General features: G+C 41.9%; 1 protein-coding gene across 3 annotated transcripts in view; it reads right to left on the bottom strand.

Moving 5' to 3' along the window:
- The window catches only part of tns1a (tensin 1a), an 82,949-nt gene extending 75,223 nt beyond the window's left edge, over positions 1 to 7,726 (bottom strand). For 2 of the 3 annotated variants that reach the window (XM_032556570.1, XM_032556571.1), the window contains exon 1: positions 6,923 to 7,726. In XM_032556570.1, coding sequence (XP_032412461.1) covers positions 6,923 to 7,018 — 96 coding nt within the window. In that variant the 5' untranslated portion in view covers positions 7,019 to 7,726. The remainder of the gene's footprint in view (positions 1 to 6,922) is intronic. The other variant, XM_032556572.1, reaches the window with a different exon arrangement.
- Between the last annotated feature and the right edge of the window lie 14,207 nt (positions 7,727 to 21,933).

The following is a 21,933-nucleotide window of genomic DNA, read 5'->3' as shown; positions in this document are numbered from 1 at the left end:
TTTGGCGTGTTTCTGTGGAAAGCCCCTGGTTCCTGAAGCACTCAGTCAGTCCCAGATAGAAGAAGGAGATTAAATTATACAGGAGAGCCCAGAAATAGCTCCAGTGCCAAGGCCGCGTGGACTCCAGACGCGAGAACACGGCATTGCAAGTCGCCACAGGAACAGTCAACTGGATTAGTGCTGCCCAGACCACCGAACGGAGTAGTCTACTATAAATTTGACGTGCGATGGGATGAGTGAGAAGGGACGTACAGGTCCTTGAACTTCCAAAGCAAATATGTAACCAGATTTGTGGGACAAAAAAACATTCATGCTTCAAGTGAACTCATCAGTGGACACTCTGTTGGGATTTCTAAAGCAACTTTTTATTGTGAACTGTTCACTTCCTCAGAGTTTACATTTAAACACAATCACCCTCTTAATTGAACATGGAAGCCAACTGTGAAGAAATATCCTTCCTAATTTATGTCCCTTTCTAGTTTAGGTTCTTTGTCTTTCTGAAAATGTGCTACACAAAATGTAGATCTCTTACCCAGAACATGCAGGAGAGGCAGACCCAGGTCCTGGCCCTTCCGGCCAGAGCAGAGGGCAATGACAGAGAGACAGAAGGCATCCTTTAAAAAAAAAAAACCTATCCAAGCTCACAGCCAGAATCCACAGTGTTCCCAAAAATTCGAAGCGTTTCCACCCAAAACCTGGTTACACAGATCCATGCCAGCCGTTTGAGATGCACAGAGGAGTAACAAACCCAGTGCTGCTTGGCTTTAGTCAGTCTCCCTCATGTGAGCGCCCTCCCTTCTCCTACTTCTTTTAGCTGTCCTTCTTATTCTCTAGCTCACTTCTGCCTTGCAGTCCTTTCCTCTTGAAGTGTGGTAACTTCATTCCATTTTTTGGGGGAAGGAGGTGAGTGCTAACCTTTACTTTTCTCTCCAAACACTCCCTCTCCTCAAATGATCCTTGTTAGCCCCTCCTTTCCCCTTCCCTCTCTTTACACACATGCACATACAAACTCTATTCACTGACCAACCCTCCACCCCCACTTTTAGCTTCCTTGCATCGCATACCTCACCTCTCCTTCCCTCCATTTTTTCTCCTGGAAGCATGCTCACTCATGTCTGCACTAATGTCACTTCAATTTTTCATCGGCAGCCCCTTCCTGTTTCCAAATCGTCTCTCCTCCTGTGAAATATCTGCAGGACAAACTGGCTGCTGTGACTCTGCAAAGGCCCAGTCCAACTGCCTACACAATATATAGTACATCAGAATAGTTCCCGGCAACAGATATATGGATTTGTATGTGATATCATACCCCTATATGTATTTGTTTATCTTGAATTTAGTTATTATTGTGCAAAGTCTCTAAACTCAGATTACTAACAAATGTTGTACAGTAATGCCAGGAATTGCTATGCTGCTATAGGTAAAGACCTTTACTAGGATTTCTTGCATATGGAGAAAAGTGCTACCAAGTCTGTGGTCTAAAGGAGTTGCCATGCCTCTGTTAATTTATCATCACATCCTCATATCCATTCCTTCAACCTTCATCAAGCCCTCAAAACAAAGAGCCATAGAGTCATAGTTGTGCTAAGGGCCCCAAAACTCTCTTTCCTTTATGGCTGATATGTTTGCCAGATTATTTGCTCCAACATCCTGACCCCTAAGCCCTACTGTTAGCTTAACTCCTAACCCTTATGACAGTAAACACAAACTACATTCAACGAAATGTAAACATGGACAGGTTTTCTTTGTTCATGCACCAGCTGGAAAGGAATGGAATTTGCGACTTCAGGATCTCAGAGTTGGTTGGTCCAAACTTTTAAAGTTTTTCAGCCCTCTAATGAAAGACGACATTCATTCATCAAACAATGCAGGACTCATGTGGCTTCTGGACTTCCCGCTCCCACTCTGGCACTCGACAGGGTTTGTCCCCAGTAGGGAGTCAGGATGATGTCACAGCAAGGACCGCCAACTGCCTCAACAAGCCTTGCAAGCAACTACCAATGGAAGTTGGTAGTTTTTTAGCATCCACACCGGGGACCTAAAAAACAGCTTTTCCAAACTATTGATGATCGTTCAGGAAGTTCACCAACAAGCTTCCAATTACATTCTCTTCATCTAGATGTTGTGTTTTGTTGTCCTCTTGGCACTCAAACTTCAACTACGTCAAAACAAACTTTATAAATTTTGCTGCAATTTATTTCATTGTACTCAACATGCTGTTGAAACAAGTGCAAAGGACAATGTTAGATTTTCCAATATGATGGCATATTGTCAAGACTCTTGGCCCCATGAGTGGAAATCTCATACATTTGCATGAATGAACAGCCGCCGTCATTGGTCATTAGTAGATGTCGCAAGAACAAATCAGTGTTTCTTACAGTAACTGTAGAAAGTTCATGATTGTTTTTTTTAAAATATATAAGACGGCAAAAATTCAGTGATGAATTTCTGACATTGTCCACTATTGAAGGCAGACTAGAGAACTGCTCAGAGATGATCATGCATCTTGGATGACAGGATTCCATGTGTCAATGAATACACAATTATGTATACAACCATGTACTGCAAGATCTGTTGACCAGGACTTTGCACAAACTGCTCTTCAGGTGGTTCTTAATTGGTTCTTCGTTGACTGATATGAAGCTATGTTTATAACTAATCAAAATAGATCTGAAGGACGAATTCTACATTTGCAAAGTGCTATCTTTATTACACAAGATTGTGACAAGAACCAACAAGTACTGGAATAATATAAACTTATATCTGATTTTCTGGAAATGCCAGGACAGGATGTTTTTAAAAAAAGAGACAATTTCACACTTAGCACTGTTTTTACTTGAGCTGAGCCTTTCTGCTGAAATGACAAATGTAAGTCAGCATTAACTTTTATGCAGTGTAATGTATTTTTAGGGAATTTTAATTTTTTGCAAAATCAAACAACTATAAAACATGAAGGTATTAAAAAGAATAAAATTCCATAAGACATATAAGAAGGTTAAGAATAGTCATTTAAATGAGCAAATTATTCATAGTTTTTCAGCAGCTTTTTTAAGTAAGTGACATCATAATGACATTTTTTGTCATTATGATTTTTTTAGGATTATTTGTTACTCATTTATTCTACTGACCTAACGTATTGGACCAGAATGCATTGGAGTGTTGTGTCCACTTCAAAATAAGATCATAAATATAAATGTGTAATTCTTAACAATGGCTAACAAAAACTTCAACAGATGTCAAACTTTATTCAAATGAAAGCAAACAGCCAAATAAAGTAGCGTTTTGGGATTTAAAATTAGTTCAGGGGAAGCTAAATGCGGGGCTGCACAGTGGCGCAGTTGGTAGCACTGTCGCCTTGCAGCAAGAAGGTCCTGGGTTAGATTCCCTGCCCGGGGTATTTCTGCACGGAGTTACGGAGTTTGCATGTTCTCCCTGTGCATGCATGGGTTCTCTCTTGGTACTCCGGCTTCCTCCCACAGTCCAAAAACATGGTCAGGTTAATTGGTCTCTCTAAATCCTCCCTAGGTGTGAGTGTGCTTGGTTGTTTGTCCTGCTGTCTGTCTCTGTGTTGCCCTGCGACAGACTGGCGACCTGTCCAGGGTCAAAAAATTGTAAGCGCTGAAGTGTGCCAACTCCTCGACTGCAGAGCACTTAACAATCCCTTCTTATTCTGTTTGAAAACCCATTTAAATCAGTTTTTTCAAAAGGGCTAGAATCCCAAATATTCATCCATACACTGCATTGCACATGGAAAAGAATCGCAGAATGCATGTGTTTGTGTGCACAAACCGCAGCACTGAATCAACATCACCCCAGCTGCACAGGGACATTACATCACTCCACAGTCAGATCCATAAAGGGCTAAGAGCCAATTCATTTTGAGAAAACACCCCCTATTGATCCACGCTGCTTTCCATCACTTCCACTGTAACAGTTACCTCAATCTATAGGCTCACCTGACACATTATCTCTGTGTGTGTGTTTATGAGCGAGGCGGCCTCTGCCTGTGTATTTACATAACAGGACGGCATTAGGGAAATGCTGGAGAAGTCACTTAACTGCTAGGAAGCTTTGTTCAGATAGATTTTTGGTGCATGTGTTTGATGCATTACAGCTACGTTTTTTGTTTTTTTTCTGCTCTAAACTGGGTTGCTAGCAGCCCCTAGTGGCCTCCAAATAGTCAACAGCAGATTGACTGCATGTTTGCTTCCACAGTTATTCCTCATATAATCACTATGAAGGATACTTCAACAGCAAAACTCACTGATTCCAAAACTGCTGAGTAAGCTTTGCTTTACAAATGCACTTGAACCAGTAAACCTCTTGATTCTGACCCAGAAAACGTCATTAACAATCTTTGCTACCTGTTTAAAGCATGTGAAAACTCAAACTTGCGTACCTAGACATGGGTAGATTAATTAATAACCAAATATGTGTTAGAAAAAATCTATTTGAGAAGAGGAATCTCCTGCTGTTGCTGAAGAATCCATCACATTTTAAACATTCATGCTAAAATAATAAAGAATCCATCAAGCTCTGTGGGCCTGGAAATTCCGTTTCTGCTGTCTGGGGGGAATTTACAGGGCAAGGATGCCTTTATTAAACTAATACAGATGCAAGTAAAAGCTAAGTAAATCAAGCTAAAGAGCATAAGAAGGGGAAGGGAAAAACAAGCTTAAAACGCCACAGAATGATGTCGAAGGAGAGGTTGCTTCCTTCATAAAGCTGCAGCAGTGTCGCCTTAGTAACACATATGGAGGAAATCTTCACCCAGCATCATTCCCCCCCTCCGCCTGCCTCTTAGAAAACCACCGCACATCCACGGCCGAACACGCATCACGTCTCCTGTAGTAACCCGGCCCCGTCATGTGGGGACTGCTTGAGCCACGTTGCCATGGAAACTGAACACCTCACAGCAGTCCTCAGAGGGAAGATGTGGAGCCACCATACCTCTCCACTTTCACCTCCCAGTCGGCTTTTCAGCTCAACGGGGCAACTGCAGACGCTACGGAAACCTATTTGTCATGCAGCAACTTGCTTGAGTATTGAACTGGAAGCCAAATATCACAGAAGGGATGTAGAAGGGACTAGATGGGAGTGAAATAACCAAATAAAATGATGACTAAGACTGAGAAAAAAAAATCAAGAATGTGATAATGGCATACAAATGAACCACAAACAGATCAAAAATTAATAAATGAACCCCCAAGGAGACATACATTTCAAGTACAAAGACAGAGGCTGACAAAAAAATGACCAAAATTACATCTAAATTAAATGCTAAATTAAATACTAAATTACAATCAGGAGACAAATGAAGGAAATGTGGAAAATGTCGATTGAAATGCAAACAAGACTTATGAAAACCCAAAACAAGCCAAGAGAAACTAAACTAGACATGAAATGATCATTGTACCGTTGGACCTGTTGTGTCCTGATCCATTTATGGTGAAGAAAACTGTCCAGACAAAGCAGTCTCTCGCCGAGACCCAAACTTATTAATAAAATGGTTTACTTATATTATTTTTTCTAGTAAAACAAATTCTTACTGACAAACTCCATATCAAATATCTATACATCTGACAGAAGCTCACACTGCCCTTACTGAACAATATAAGGGTTAAGACATGCAAACGGATCATGCAGGCTGCATGAATATTCTCTCAAAAGACTAAAGGTTGGAGTGTTAAGGTTATGCTTTTGAGAACAAGCAATGGTATTTTCAGTAAAGCAATCAACATTTTTGCTGAATTATGCGTCATTACTGCAAGGCAAGTAAAAACATGGAAATTATGGAAATTGAACTGAGGAAAACAGGACCTAGGAGTGGATTTCCACACACAAACGCTACAAGAGAATATGTCGAAAGGAGGGGCAGAGTGGTGGGAATGAGTGCGGGCGAAGAGATAAGGAGCTGCGGCAATTGGGCGAGGGTGGTGGTGGTGCCGCGGAGGGGAGTGGGTTTTCTCTTGGTGTTGGTGCTGGAAGAGACGTGTGCCTGCAGCATTGCGAGCTACAGCGTCACCAGCAGACTATGTAATGACACTACGGGAGGATCACAGCAAGTTTAAACCCTCATGTTCAGAATCATAGGAATGTTTCCAAAATTGACGATTTGGTTGTGGTTATAGTCTGCTAAGGGCGTTTTGCGATACGGTGATTTTGTTCATGTTACCTGAGTAACAGACCCTCCATAACACCTGGCACACTCTTCTTGATGTCACTGGAAAAGTTACCAGAACAATAGTTGCTACACCACTCATAATCTGATGAATCAAATAAATGAAAAATGCGTAGATTGCCAGTTAAGCTACCTCTAAAGCATGTTGGCTTGTTGGTTACTGTTCAATGAACTCTGCTTGGCCTTACAAATATGACACATGACTGACAAAGTATGTTGTAAGCATGACAGACTAAGAACAGGTTAAACAGGATAAAAATGAGGGAATACCGCAAGTTCTTTTCTATGGAATGCTCCCACAATGGTGCATCTCAGTTCTGCAGGTTTCAAATCAAGGTGACCCTCCTTGGCAGCAGGATTTGCCAGAAGTTTCAATGGCAAATCTTTAAATCCAATCACTAAAGTTCTCCATTCACCTAAAGTTAGCCATCTGAAGACCTCTTGAACATATAACACTGACCTTGAATCAGCACTTGGAGCACTTTGACAATGGTCTTCTAGAGACAATGGTCCATTGCAAGCTCATTTTTTGCAGCTACGTCATTTCGGTGGTTTAGGCAAGGCCAGTTGAATGCAAGTCACAGTTGGGTAATTTGATTGAGAACAGAACCAATCCTGAAGTAGACTCCATGCAGATTGATCAGTTCAATTAGATCCTAAGCAGCAGAGAGGCAGTTGGAGAACAGTCCTTTAAGTCAGTCATTTCCTACTACCCTTCTTGCACATTCATCGAGGTCTTACCTTGTTTCGCTTGGCTCCTCGCAGAGGAAAGAAACAGGCAAAGAGGAACTTGCCCCAGCTAATGACTGCAGCCAGGCACCAGTTGAGGCGAGCCATGCCTGTGTCTGTCCCGTCTTGTCTGCCAGCCTTCTTATCTCCCACTCTCGGCACTGGGAAAGGATCCTGTAACCGTCCTCAAGACTATGGAAAGACAGGAGATCCTCTTGTCCTATCCTTGGAGCAAATATTAAGTGTTTGAGTCAGACAATGATTGAGGATTTATGTTCCTTTCAGGAGGATTTGGAAATTTTGGATGTCTGTCTGTGTGTCTGCAATTCCAATTTGGAAGGAAACAAGGGGGGCTACCAGAAATCCCTGAAAAGGACTAGACCTTAGAACGATCTTGGAGGACCTGGAGCATTGTTTGAGCTAAAAAATGTCTCCCTGTCTGTTCATCCATTCGTCTTCTCAGCCTGGTCTGGATGAGTCAGTCCTCAAAGTGTGTTCAGTACCGTCGGCTGCATAATGCGAAGAGCCCGCTGCTGATCGACTACACCGCTACACCTACGCTGGCATACCCTCACTCACTTCTCCCCCTCACACACATACATACACTCGCCTGCATGTAACGCTGTCCTGGCAAATGTGTTCGCAGGCAGAACAGCCCCCACCCCACACCCCTCTCTCATCACACGGCTACCCCTTCAGGCTCAGGATCGCCGGTGCTTCGCATTCACACACTCCGCTTACACACACTTGTCCATCTCTTTCGCTCCGTGCTGCTCAGCGACACACACGCTCTCACACACATACATGCAGTGATGCTGCAGCATTTACTCAGTCAGAGCGGGAGGAGGGGAGCAAAAGAGTCAGGAGGGGTGGGGGGTGGGGGAATGATGGGGAGCAAGGAAAAGGATGGATTACAGGGGGGGGGTACCCGCATTTGCAGGGATATTTTGGAGTTAAAAATGATGACATAAACAAAAGTATGCATCAAGTAGCAACAGACGGGATGGAAAACAGCTCACAGGAGAAAATATGGATGAATGCGAGAGGACGGGAAAGGAAGGGAATGACAAAATGGGAAGCAGCAGGTCGCTGGAAGAAAAGCAGGAGAGGGGAGTGTGTTTTAGAAAACTGAGCACACACGCAGACGGATGGATGAAAGCTGAAGCTGATGCGATGCAGGCGCAGGTTGGCGATTGTAGTCTGAGAAGAACTGGGTCGCAGAAAGGAGGAGAGGGAGAAAGGACGGAGGAGAGGGGCATGGTGTTGAATTATTGTGTCTTGGGTGATTATTTCCTACTATCTCTCCCACACTCTCTCTTTCCACACACAAACACACACACGAGTACACACACACCCCCACACACACTACTGCAGGTGGTGCACAGCCTCATTCACTCTGCTGCAGTCTCTCTACGCTTCAGTGGGAGCACATTCTCACTGCAGAACGCTTTCCTCTGCTACACCCCCACCCCCTCCATCCAATCTCCAAACCCCTTTCCATGCAGCACACCACTGCCACACTAATGCAATCACAACACATCAAAGCAATGAGCAAAGGAGATAAACCATGCAGAGGAGACTTTTCTGTCAACCAAAGCTTGCTTAGCCTACAGGGTCAATGGGGGAACACAAATGGTTCCTTCTTTGATCCTAGAAAAATAAGTTCAAATCCTTTTGATTTTACTCTTAGTATCCTGAAATGCAGAAGCCACCTAATGAATGTGTGGAGATTTAATCAGAGAAGCAGCCAAGAGGCCAATGGTAACTCTGCAGAAGCTGCAGAGTCCTACAGCCCAGGTAGATGAAACATTCAACAGAACCATTACTAGCTGTGGCCTCTGCAAATCTGCCTTTATGGAACAATGCCAAGAAACCACAGTTGAAAGAAACCTATGGCAAGATATTGACTGAAGTCAGTAGGAGAGGGTCATTATCATCAGTGAAGTGAGTTCTGTACCAACATGGGCTTAAAGGCCGCTCAGTGAGGAAGAAGTCATTATTTCGGAACCAACATAAAAAGACAATTATAGCTTGAAAACGTAAGAGAAAAATACCTTCACTGTTGGAGAATTTGTCTTTGGTCATAATGACCATCACTACACTTGGGCAGTAACCTTACAAGCCTTATTGCTGTGCCACTGTGGTTGCAGCATCACGTTTTGTACAGGAGGAAGTGGCGCACTTCACAAAACAGATGCAAGCAAAGCGCAGTTCAATCCTGACACAGTAAGAAAGAGCCATATTTCTTCTTCACTATTATAAGAATTTTATCAAAACATAACCAGAACACTTCATCTGAATAATACAGTTTAAAAGGCAATTCACTAGCTACTAAGGAAATGTACGTAAACTTTTAATATTAAAGAAAGATTCAAAATTAATTCTCTCTTATTTTTCCAGGATTTAGCAAACAAATAATTTTGATGATCTAACAGAACAAGTTTGGTCTGTGTACAATGTACTGATGCAGTGCGCTCCATTTTGGAAACAATACAAGTCATAGTGGGCAAATACTGTACATAAAAATGTTTTTTTAAAAATCGAAACAAAAACTATTCCTTTCTTGCTGGATGTAACCAATGTTTTTGTTCTTTTTAGGTTTTTCCCTAGTTTTTACTAGAAATATTACAAAGGGATTAATAGTACTCCAGGTGCAAGCAACTGGGAACTGCCTTGCTGTTGACTCTCTGTAACCCAAGAGTGGTGATAAGGAAGCCTGAAGATGCTGGCTTCTGTGGAAGTGTCAAGATGATTTACACTTGGAGTATTAATGTATATTCAGGTATATTTGATGTTTGAACAGTTAAATTAGGCAGTTATAAGCATTTTTAGAGGGGGTCTCAAGCATTGGGCCGTTATTCAGGCTTTGTGGTGTAGCATGGTTGAATGAATCTTATGGACAAAAACATAGAAGGGCCAGTTCATCGGGTTTAGATTCAGGTGATTCAGGCTAGGTCTGTAAAATGAGAGACACTCCTTTGGGAACAGTAATGCAGACTTGCTATACAAGGAAAACAAGGGTTTCAAAAGAAAAGTTAAGGAGGCCATAAACCAGGAAGAGAGGAGGTGGCCTCAGGTGTCTTCTATGAAACAGCCTCGATTTTTCTCCTCAGGGAGGTTTCATAACAATTCACACCTTCGACATGTGACTGTACCACCTCACACGATGTCCTCAATAGAAAGCACATCAAAAGTATCAATCGCCCAAACGACTAATGGAGACCTATGGGACCTTAACAGTCCTATAAGTGCAATTGTCCAATCCCAGAAACCCCATCCTCTGGCTAAAACTTATTCTACTTTGCCTTTCAATTGTCATGTCCTTGATGACAAGATAATCTACTTCCCTTTCTTTGCAAAAGCTGCAACAAAGTTATATTTAACTACAGCTATGACACCCTATGCCATGTAGTGAAAATAAAATATATTTTTAAGGTTGGTCTGCACAGGTGTTATGCAAACTAAACCTCCTTTCTGTTTTCACCAGTGCCGTTTCTCTCTCTACAGGAGGAATGAACGAGGAACATGTTCTGCCCAGTGTGAGACTGGGCATGTGTCCCATTTCTGGCAATGTGCTGACCTTACCCATTAGGCATAAGCAACTTGCATAATCACTGCTGACTTCTATTGACTGGCTTGTCAAGCTGTCTATGCCTTTGACTGGAAAGCCTGTGAAAAAGTGCTAGTTGCCAGTAATACTTCCATCTAAGTGACTTTTTATTGTCGTCTTTGGAAACATGGGAATTTTCCATCAAATGCAGAAAAGAAGGATGATGTGCAGTCACTTGTGCAATTGAACTCTACCTTTATTTTTTTTTTTTAAATTTGTTATGACATTAATTTAAGTTTCAGGTCACAGATTAAAACCTCCTAATATTATTATTAATTGTGATTATCAATGTCTTCAGTGTAATGATGACTTAATTTTCCATTACATGCAAACCTTACAAGGGTACAGTATGGGGTAATGATTGTTGCAACACATACAATGCGCCTATGGGAAAAAAAAAAAAGTGTCCTAAACCTGAGGCTGGTTGTGTACAGTGGCTCTTCCATCAGTGTCTCCAGTTTTTCACGTCGTCATGTGAGATTTTGGCCAACTCTTCTGTGCAGAATTGTTTTAATTCAGCCACAATTACAGAAGGTTCACAAATGAGTGGCTTGTTTTGAGCCTGTCATTCAAAAACAGACAGAGGTAGAATGGGACAAACTGACGAAGAATCATGCTTAGGGGTTTTTGAAAAGTCTCACGGTAAACCTTTCTAACAGTAATGATTCTCCCAAATTATTCCCAGTCCAATAGAGGTTCTGTGCTGTGACTTCACATTAAAATGGCAAGGCAAGTATTGCATTTAGGAAAATTCTGGCAATCAACAAAATTAAGCATAAAAACATCAGCATTCAGTTTTACAGGTCTGACAGTCAACATTTTTTGACAATTAGCCACAAATTTATGGTGATTTTACGTTGATCTGCATGACAGTGTCATAAATCTTCCTTTTTATGACACTTTTTTTCATTTCTAAATTCATTTTTAGAGAAATTTGACTTATAGCAGAAAGGAAAAAAATAAGTAATAACTAAGCATAAATTTAACATATTGGTGTACACGTGGTAGTTTTTCAAATGTTCCAGTTGAGGAAAAGATGATCATCTTGGATCTCACCTCAAGCATTTTTGAAATAAATTACCATTGCAAAAACTCTTCAGGAAACGATCCCAATACTTAGGCTAGGTGTTGTTGTTAGCATTAGCCATCAGATATAAAGACAAGACCATTCCAAGAATCTGTGAGGTCTTTAAATGTAAGGAATAGCACTAAAATGTGACCCATGTTGACAGTTAAACTGATATGAAAGGTTTCATTTTTAGCCTGGAAGGTATGCTGAAAACAGTCAGGCAACTTTGAATGGTGGCTGCAAGACAAACAGGAGATAGAAGGAGGTGGATGGTTTAGTTTCGTGCACCAGCAGCCCATTCACATTCAGTGCACAGAGTGTGCACTGTACAGGGCACATAGCAGATTAGGCCCCACTGCACACCTCATCATTCACCAACATGCACACTAATATGCTTTCCATTTCTCTCCTTTCTTCAGGTTTCTCTCTAACACAGACTAAGCTCAGAAATATGCAGTTTTTCTACTTTTCTTCATCATACAGAATGACTATATTTAGGTTTTTAAAAAATTAATCTTTAAATAGTTGGGGTATAAAAGGATCACACTCAAATTTAACATCCTTCTTTGACATTGTATGACAATGAAGTCAGTCCAGACTCCCAGGTCATATGTAAAAACTATATAATAATAATATAAATAACACTGTGCTTTTTCTGAAATGTCTTGCTTCATTAGATCTAATCCAGCAAAAAGCACCGCAGAGACAGAGGTGACCCCTTTTTGGCCTGTAATCAATGACTCAGTCTATTAAGTGAAGGTGCCCTAATCAGTCAATCTCAGTGGCACATGAGCATTGTAGTAGCAGGCACTTTATGTTTGTCTAAATCGCCATAATATCCTACACGTAAGTATGATTTTTCATAATTAAAAAGAAGGCCAGGATTACGGTCTTCAGTTCTCATGCAGTCTTATTTTGTGGCCTGCTCTTGGAAAATCCTCCAGGTGACAGGTCCATTTTTAGCGGGAGCAAATCATGCTCAGGGACAGGGAGGCACCTGAGTGCACTTAGAGTGGAGGTCTATGGGCGGTGACACTTCTGGGGCTGGCTGCCAAAGGAAACTCAGTTATCTAGAAACATCTACTCCCCTCCCGCACCTACCCCCACCACCAACACACATACACACACACGTGACCCTTACCAGCCGTTCCAGCATCACCCAGAGATATGAAACCACAGGAAGTCTTAACATTAGCAGGTAAGCTGCGGATCTCAGTGTACTGGATCGGTGGTGGTCTGGAATTTACCTCACAACCCTGAAGATGGGGCGATAGCACAATAAACTGGAAGGTATAAAAAGTTGCGCTTGTTTTGTCACCAATCCACGTTTTCTACCAAACTAACAAAACTAGCCTCGGAGGATTCATTGATAAGGTATTGATACCACGGTACATAGAGTTCATTGACTACAGATCCACTCTCAAGCATTTGATCTTTGAGATACACCATAATTTTTGTCTTGAGATGTGGTGGAGGATACAGAGGCCATCGCTAAGTTGTGGCTAGGTCATTAAAACTTGGGACTTTCTTTCAAATGGCAATTTGCCAGACCTGGGCATCTTGGTACTTGCTTTGAATATCACCAGAAATTACATCGGTGATCACATTTTAGAATTGTCATGTTCTCAACGGTTGATGTTGGACCCAACTGCAGAGAGACGGAACCGGAAGTGGTTCTGAAGATTTAAGAAAAAGTTGAAAAGGAAAAAATAACTTACAAAAAACACGAGAAGCCAGAGTTGAACAAAAAGTAATCAACAGTGAAAACCCAGGGAAGGAGACACAGTGAAAATGCATGGGAATTGGAAAAGAAATGGGAGAAACCAGCGAGAAGTGACTGAGAATGACTGTGAGGCTGAATGAAAGACCTTAGCTGATTAGCTAATGGGTTGCAGGTGTGAGGAGAGAGGAAGTGACATAGGAGCAAGAAACAGTACAATGGGGATCAGAAAACAGATCTAACAAAATAACTGGACATAAAAAACATAATAAAAACAAGAATTACTAAGAAAAGGACTGCAAAGAAGAAAAAAATATAAATAAAATCAATAAGAAGGGCCTGAAATAAAAGTAGAAACAAGGCCAAACTAATAACTAACAAATCCCAAAACAAACTCAAGATCCTGGCAATAATTGCTGCCTTTTAATCTCCTCAAATATGTAATCCTTTTTCACCCTAAATAATTTCCAACAAACGTAATACCAGACTTTTCTTTTCAACTTATAACAGTTTGTATGCTACATGGTCATAGCCTTATTAGCGTAGGTGTTGTTGTTAAAGTGTCCTCGTCTGAGGGCGACCCATGTTAGCTCAGCAGTGTTTCCTATGTGGTCATCAGCGATGCAAACATCCCAGATAAGCAGCAATCAGGTATCAGTCAGACGACAGTAGCGCAATGCAACTCAACAGATCCGTTGTCGTCGCCATCAGCTGCAGGCCAAAGCCAAATTAGAATTGACCACAGTCTCAGGTCTCTGTCTTTCAGTGATCCATGTTCTGCCGTTTTCAGCTGAGCAAGTTGGGGAAGGTTGGTGTATCTGTTCAGACTACAGGAGTTGTCAGGGCAGTGGCAACTTATCACGATTGTTATGAGACTGAAACAAAAGACAACTCTGAATTTTTAAAATGCTGCGTTCTTACAGTCCTTCTGTTCATCACACGGTGTTAGCCTTCTGCCGCGAAGCAGGACTTTGAATCGAAACCATTTCCATGTGGAGCAAGCTTGGAAAAAGCCTGAGGGAAGATTTTCTACAACTCACCAACAGAAATACACACACACACACCTCCATGTCAAAGGATTCAGCTCATAGCACACATCCCGCTGCTGACTTGGCTGTTTTCCAGCATGCTTTTAGCCCCGCTAATGTAGCTACCTATGTAGGTTAAAGACCCCCTTGTGGTCAACAAAAACACCAGTGCCAGGGGAGACATCTCAAGGTGAACATGGTGCTCAGATCATACACTTCCCTTTCAGAGGTACTGTCAACACTGAGCAGGACAGGAAAGACAATGTCAGAAAGACACATTTCAGCTGCTGTTGATTTATTCGGAGAGGGAAAGGACAAAGGAAACATCCAACGTCATTTCCAACCTTAGAGTAATAAATCTGAATTCTCATTTCAATTGGAGCAAGAATTTCTGTCGTTTGTAGGAATGCACCTTGGAAGACGGACTCTACATTGAAATCCCCTGGCTCTGTCTGCTGTGCTTAGGAATTTTCAGACTCCTTAATTCCCTAAATGAGCAAAGAAATCAATAGGAAGACCACAAGCTTTTACTCTGTGTAATTATACAAATTTATCACCGATCACAGCCTTGTATTTGAATACTGGCTGCAGAGCCTCCGTTATACTGTGAGGCAAAGTGACAGATCAGCGCAATGCAGTTCATCCGTAAAGAAAGACTCAGCAGAGTGATATCGGGATAAAGGCAATTTGCAGTGCTGGAGATAAAGATTAGAGGAAATACCCATAAAGCCAGAGAGGGAGAGAACAATGGCCAGCACTGATTTTCTTCTGGCTAATCAAAAAGCTGGTATTTAAGATTCTGTGAGAGTTCTTTAAAGTGTTTACTATGTGGTATAAAGAACTGAACACAAAAATAAAGAAGTTATTTGGTGTTTGGTTGGTTGCTTCTTAGGGGAGAAAAAAGGTTTTACTCTGTTGGAAAGCCACTTAAATGAAGCCACATCATTTAAGTGGCAGAACAGTTCAGTCGTTGGGTCTACCAATGCCAAACAGCTCATTCTGCTACTGACTAACGTTTGGTTTCATTTATTGAATTGGGAGACGGAAGTTAGAAGAAGAAAGACATGTTGATAATATCATAATTTATTTGTTTAAGAAACAGGAGACTCGGTGGAATGTATAGAACCGTACACAACCAAAACAGCCTGATACATTGTCCTTATGCTGGTCACTAGCTTGGCCACACACCGCTATGGGATGAAATTCCTCAACCAGTGTGACACAAACTTGGGTTGGTCACTCATGCTGATGACGTTATTATTTGTGACAGATTTTGCTGCCCCATGCCTGGCAGTTAGTGGTCGAAGCCCCAACGTGACCCCTTTATGGTGGAATTCAGTCATTAAAAACAACAAAATGATTTTTTTTTTATTTTCCTGTTTACAATTATGATTACAATGACCATTTTGGTTTGACTTTCATTTTCAGTGTGTATGTTCTTTAGCTCAAGACGCTTCCTTACAATCTCTCAGTAATAACAGTTTTAGGTTTTCCTAAAAGCACAACTATTTCACCAGACATATACCATTTTAATGTGAGCATTCTTCCCATATATAGAGGCGCTTATGCACATATCAATTTCCCTTTCTAAAGGAGTTTGAGAACCAGACAAAAGAAGAGCTGTTTCCCACTTTTAATACTTTAAGACCACATGGTTACTTTAAAGGTACAATGACTGACATAAAACTTGTGGTTTGATGAAACTAAAATGAAAGAATAGCAAAATTATCAAGGTGGAAGAGAAAGGAGGATGTCATATTTGTGTTTTAGAAGGCCTCAGATGCAGCCAGAAGTGAGAGTATTGAATAACTGAGAAAAACAAAGACCTGCAAGGCTGTTGTGAAGGAAAACAAGGACAATAATGGGAGGGATGAGTGGAAAATTACATTAGATACAGGAGAGGGTAATCAGGTGATTGTTAACATCTGTGGAAGGGAGCACACCGAGGGAAGGTAACACTAAAGTCTAAGTTCACACACCAGGCAAATGCTACCAAAATCCAATTATTTTGCCCATATGTGACACATATCCGACTTTTTCATGGCCCAATTCCAACCTTTTCATCCCCTGAAGAATCAGATTTGTGCTTCCATATGTCATACTAAATCAGATACATATCTAATAGTTGTCTCATGTCAATTAAGAAGCCAGAAGAGCAAATCTTGACACAAACCAGTTAAACAAGCAGTGATTTTTTTTTTTCCTTAGCTAACTTTATCTTATGATCTTGTGATTTCTAGTGTTAAACAACTTTAAAACTGATCATTAGAAAGCGCCGTCCACCATTACTTCGGTAAACGGTTGTGCTGCTGTCTGACCTCTACACTCTTTTGTGCATGAAGTCTGATTGCGGCCACACTTATTTAGTAGTATGAACAACAACGTAACTTCAGGGGATAAAAATCTGAATTGAGCATTGAATTAAACAAAAAAAAAATTACTAAACTATTTAAATACAAAACCTTTAAATCCATACCCAAAACATTTGACCCAAGCCATAAAATGTAAAAAGTGATTCTGCCAAATATTAAAGAGAATGAGTGAAGACTTTGTAATTTAAAGGAAGTAGCAGGGACTTTGATACCACTAACAGTGAAAGTGATCAAAAGAAAGAGAGAAGAGATTGTCCTTCAGGGTCTGAGTCTAGGAGAGTCAGTGAGCGATGCGTCTTCCCTGAGGGAATTCTAGTAAATGAAGCGTTCTAACCGCTTGGTTTATCCAATGGGACAGAACCTGAGGCAGCACTGTCAGACTGTCACAACACACTCGTGTACACAAGCAGACAGAGGCAAGCTGCACACAGAGCTAGGAGAAACACATTCAAGCTCTTTTCCATCCAGTTTCTGCACCAACAATATATATTTATAACAGTCATTTTGCTTATGGGATAAATGGAAGGAAATTTCCAGATGTGTGAAAACCGACCGTCAGTCAGCGGACCAAACGTGAGGACGACGCTTTCCGGTAACGAATTGGTCTTTTCCTGGTGTCTGTGCACTGTTGCCATGGGAGACGTTTATGTAAGCCATGTCTAATCCTGTTAGCTGTAGCTTAGGCTGCAGAGATGCACAAGTGTACACACAGGCCAAAAAGAAAGACATCCCAGCTTTTCTCTCTTACAGCAAACTCTTCACCATCGGCAATTTCAGGAAAAGACAACCTGCACATTTAGCCTCTTTCGTGACAGGCAATGGTAAACGAAAGTATCCGGCTACTTCCTCTGTGAAGGGAATGGATGCAGGTCCAATTGTTACAATAAACAAGCAGAGTGTTTAAAAGAGTCACACAAAAGAGGATTATACAGAATGAAAGGGGAGCGAGTGGGAGTGGAACAAAATGACTAAAGTAGAGGCAGACGTGAACGATGAGACTTCTCGATGGAGCGTTTAGGTCTCATAAAGATCCACTCACCAGCCACTTCATTAGGTGCACCTGATCAATTGCTTCTTTACAGAAGCAGCTCATAAGCTTATTACATGGCAGAAACCCTATGGCTCTATGTATCTAGATTTGGTGAAGGCAAATTGCCGTTTGATGCTTGTCAAACGAAGCATCAGAATGAGAAGGAACGGGGGTTTAAGGGACTTTGAACGTGGCATGGTTTGAGTACTCACAATCAAAAACCTCACAATCTTTTGGGATTTTGATGCACAAGCACCTCTCAGGTTTACTGAACCGAAAATGACTTGTTAATATGCCCACCAGTGGAAGACCACAGGAACTTAGACCACTAGGAACAAGAAACTGAGGATAATTCTCACCAAAATTTGTCAATGTCAGATGAAAAGTCAATGACTCTCTGACCATGTCCATCCTTTTACAACACCAGTATACACATTTTCTACTGGCGTCTTTCAGCACAATAATGCAACTGGTTTTTTGAACAAGACATTGAATTCACTGTACCCCAAAAGTCTCCATGGTTACCACTTCCTAGTCCAGCTGAGGAACTTGGATATGTGGTGGATTCACAGCATTGAAACATTGTGGTGGCTAGATATGGGTTCTCTCTCTATTCTTTCTGGGTACTCCAACTTCCTCGCACACATCTCCAAAGTCTGTTTTTTCACCTGAAGATGGCTGTGGGCAAAAAATGCCCTCACAAGGGTGCACCGATTTATCGGCTCTGATTTCCTTAATTTTGGGAGAACGGTTATCAGTCAATACTTACCTGTGAAGCCGATCTTACCTCCCTATCTTCTCTATCTCAGCAAAAGACTAAAAATCAACCGCTGTCGTCTTCTGCTCTCCTGTGAGAAAGGTTTGACTGATAGATCCCCCCAACAGCTTATGTCTGCACCTTTGTAGTGAGCAATAGTCACCCCATTGTTCCTGACTTACTGGCTTTTGGCTATATTTAGCCAAAAGACTCAGCAGGTCAGGTTGTTTAAAGATCTGTAATCTTCGATCAGCCAGAGAACCGCAATCAGTGCAGCCCTACTCACAATCTAACTTCGGAGCCCATGGTAAGCTGTGGTAGAATCGCACCAAAAAATAATAAAATCTGAAGTTTCTTCCTTTAGATACTTTAAAAAAATAAAATAAAATTCAGTTGAACTATGCAGAAATAAGCACTAGAAAACAGCTCAGCAGGTCATCAAAACTTTAATGCACCTGCTTATCCCAGCACAAAGGGGACCATTAAACCTAGATCCTGAGGGAATATGGGCCTTTTATGAATTCTGTCCACTTTGACTTGACCTCATAGATCTTCAACAATGTGAAAACCAAACTGTGACCACGACGAGCCGCACTGCATGCTCTAGAGCAGTGATCCCCAAACCCCAGGCCAATTGGTACCGGGCCGCGCAAGAAATAATTAAATATTTCCGTTTTATGTATTATTTGAGTCTGGAGGATCTTTTATTTTTAAAATCCTTTAACCGGATTCTCTCGGTTACGTCTTGCGCGCCAATATTTGGCCCACAAGCAGCAAAATGAGTAAGAAACAGATCAGATGTCTTTGGAAAGTTTCTTTGTGAAGGCGAAAAGGCCCAGAGAAGAGACAGGAGAATGGATTCATCCCGGTAGGTGATTCCCACATTACAAGCTCTGCATGACATGGTGACCGACTCGTTAATGAGGCAATGAAGCTTCAAACTGATTCGCCACATAGAGACCAGGCACCCTGTGCATCAGCAACACTTCGGGTGTCATTGTCTCTCATCTCTCCCAGATGGGACCGTCTCGTTGCAGAGAAACAAGCTCAGGGCTCCCATTCGTCGTTATCGTGAGTTAAAAATTTCAGGACAGTAAAATGTTCCTTTTTGTGGCGCACCTGCATCTTATTTTGAAGCAATATGTAAACGTCACCATAGCGACCAGAGTCAGAGAACGTTAGGGCAGTGGTCGAGACGAGAGGAGAGGAGTAGAGCTTGTGAGTTTTAGGTCTGGTTCACACGGCACGATTTAAGGATTGTCGGACGATTTTCCAAACCTCAGTGACCACAGAGCCGATAAAAGTCCAACAAGTTCAATCGGTTCACACGGCAGGAGCAACACACCACACACGAACCGATTCCAGTCACGAACATCCCAATTCCTTAAGAAAATCCTGTAAGAACCCCAACATACCATACGTGAATTTAGAATACTCAAACACGGATGACGATGTAGAAGCAGCAGTGATAGTTTGTGGCTCATTTTAAGCGATAAAAGACGTAAGATAAAGAAAAGGTGTTTGATAAAAGACGGCGGGAGCAGCCGCTCTGTTTGCTGCACTATGATTTGGAGGTGTTATGTTTTTCATAGTTAACATTTTTAACTGAATAAACATAACCACATATAATAAACATATAAAAAATATCCTTTACATATAGTAATAAACATTTCCACATATCACCTCTGATGTCCACCGGACTTTCAGTTGCCATGTCAACTGTTTAGGATTCCCCTCCGTTCTTACGTCACCGCGCTTTCTGATTGGATACCTGTCACATTCAACAGGCTACGTTCTCGCTCCCAGTCAGGGAAAACCCCACAGACTGCGATAATCGGGCCAAGACAATGTTGAATATATTCAACACACCACCAAGTAACACACCACACACTGGAGGATGTTGTAAAATTGTCGTAAAGGGAAAATCGGGGCAAAAAACAAACAACAACAACAAAAAAAGCTTATCTGACAGTTCCTCCCCACCCCTCCCCGGGCCGCAGCAAAATTGCCAAGTCTTGACCGGTTCGCATTAAGAAAAAGGTTGGGGACCACTGCTCTAGAGCACAGGTGTCAAACTCCAGTCCTTAAGGGCCGCTGTCCTGCAGTTTTTAGATGTGCCACAGGTGCAAAACACTGGAATGAAATGGCTTAATTACCTCCTCCTTGTCTAGATCAGTTCTCCAGAGCCTTAATGACCTAATTATTCTATTCAGGTGGTGCAACAGAGGCACATCTAAAAGTTGCGGGACAGCGGCCCTTGAGGTCTGGAGTTTGACATCCCTGCTCTAGAGGGTAATGCAATTCTGTCTTTACGGCAACATATAAAGCAAAAGAGCCCAGCCAACATTTCTTATCTGCTGTGCGCATGAAAACATGTCTATAGATTAGTGGTTTTGTGATGACAAAGCAGTTGTAAAACGAACTGTTTACTCTCAGCAGCCAGCACAGCACCGCAGTGCAGTCACGTTTCAATAGTTCAGACCCCCGTTACATCTCAGCTACTCTGATTCGCCGTCGTAAAAACAGAGAAATCATACAGTCTCCTCACCTTCCCTTCTGCTCCATTACAGACTCAGGTCCATTTAGCATTTCTCTGGATCTGGCCGACTGTTGGCATCTGGCTAATGACTGTTGGGGTGGTGACAGATTGGTCGTCCTGGTATTTGCTTTTTCTCCAGTGCCTGAAGCCAGGGGCGCAAAGCTAGATTCAAATTGTACGTCGCGCTCATTGGAGAAGAGATGAACCATCAGAAGTTGGCTCAGCGGTGGACAGGGCCAGAGTAGAGTTGGAAGCATTGCCATGAGCCAGTGGAAGTTTGGATCAGAAAGCTGTGTTGAATGATGACACACACACACACAAAAAAAACATATTTAATGTTTTTCCCAGAAAAAAACATTAAATTTAGATTTAGATATAGATTTGGGCATTCTCCAACTTTAAGATGTAAGGCAGGAAAAAAAAAAAAAAGAAGAAAACTTTGCTTACTGGCTCAGATATTTTTTCACACAAGTTCACCATCCCATCCACAAAGATGGCTGGATGGATTCTCACCAACAGAAGGAGCACTTTGCCCTTTTCTAGTCAAACGTTATTATCAACGCACAAAATGAATGTCTACAATTAGCTCCGCTGTCATTTTAGCGTTATTAGCAGCTTACCGCTTTTCTGCGTCCCCTGCTTCCGTAGAGAAAAGGAACTGACCCTCAACCAGATGAAGTCTTTCGGAAAATGCCTCTTGATACCGGCGGAGGTTGGTGAAGACATGTCGTCAAAGCGCGCTGCTCTAACGGACCTTCCCCACGGACGTGGGAACATTCCCGAGAGAAGTGACATTTAACCGGACACTTTTAAGAGGCTCCGATGCCGGTGGGGTGGCCATGTAAGGAACCGAACATTTGGAGTTGTTAGCAACTTCTACACAACTGAACGTGGGACT

The sequence above is a fragment of the Xiphophorus hellerii genome, chromosome 24 (assembly GCF_003331165.1).
Source record: "Xiphophorus hellerii strain 12219 chromosome 24, Xiphophorus_hellerii-4.1, whole genome shotgun sequence".
Classification (NCBI taxonomy): domain Eukaryota; kingdom Metazoa; phylum Chordata; class Actinopteri; order Cyprinodontiformes; family Poeciliidae; genus Xiphophorus; species Xiphophorus hellerii.
Note: the sequence above shows the minus strand (reverse complement) of the source record. Positions and strands in the feature narration are given on the sequence as shown.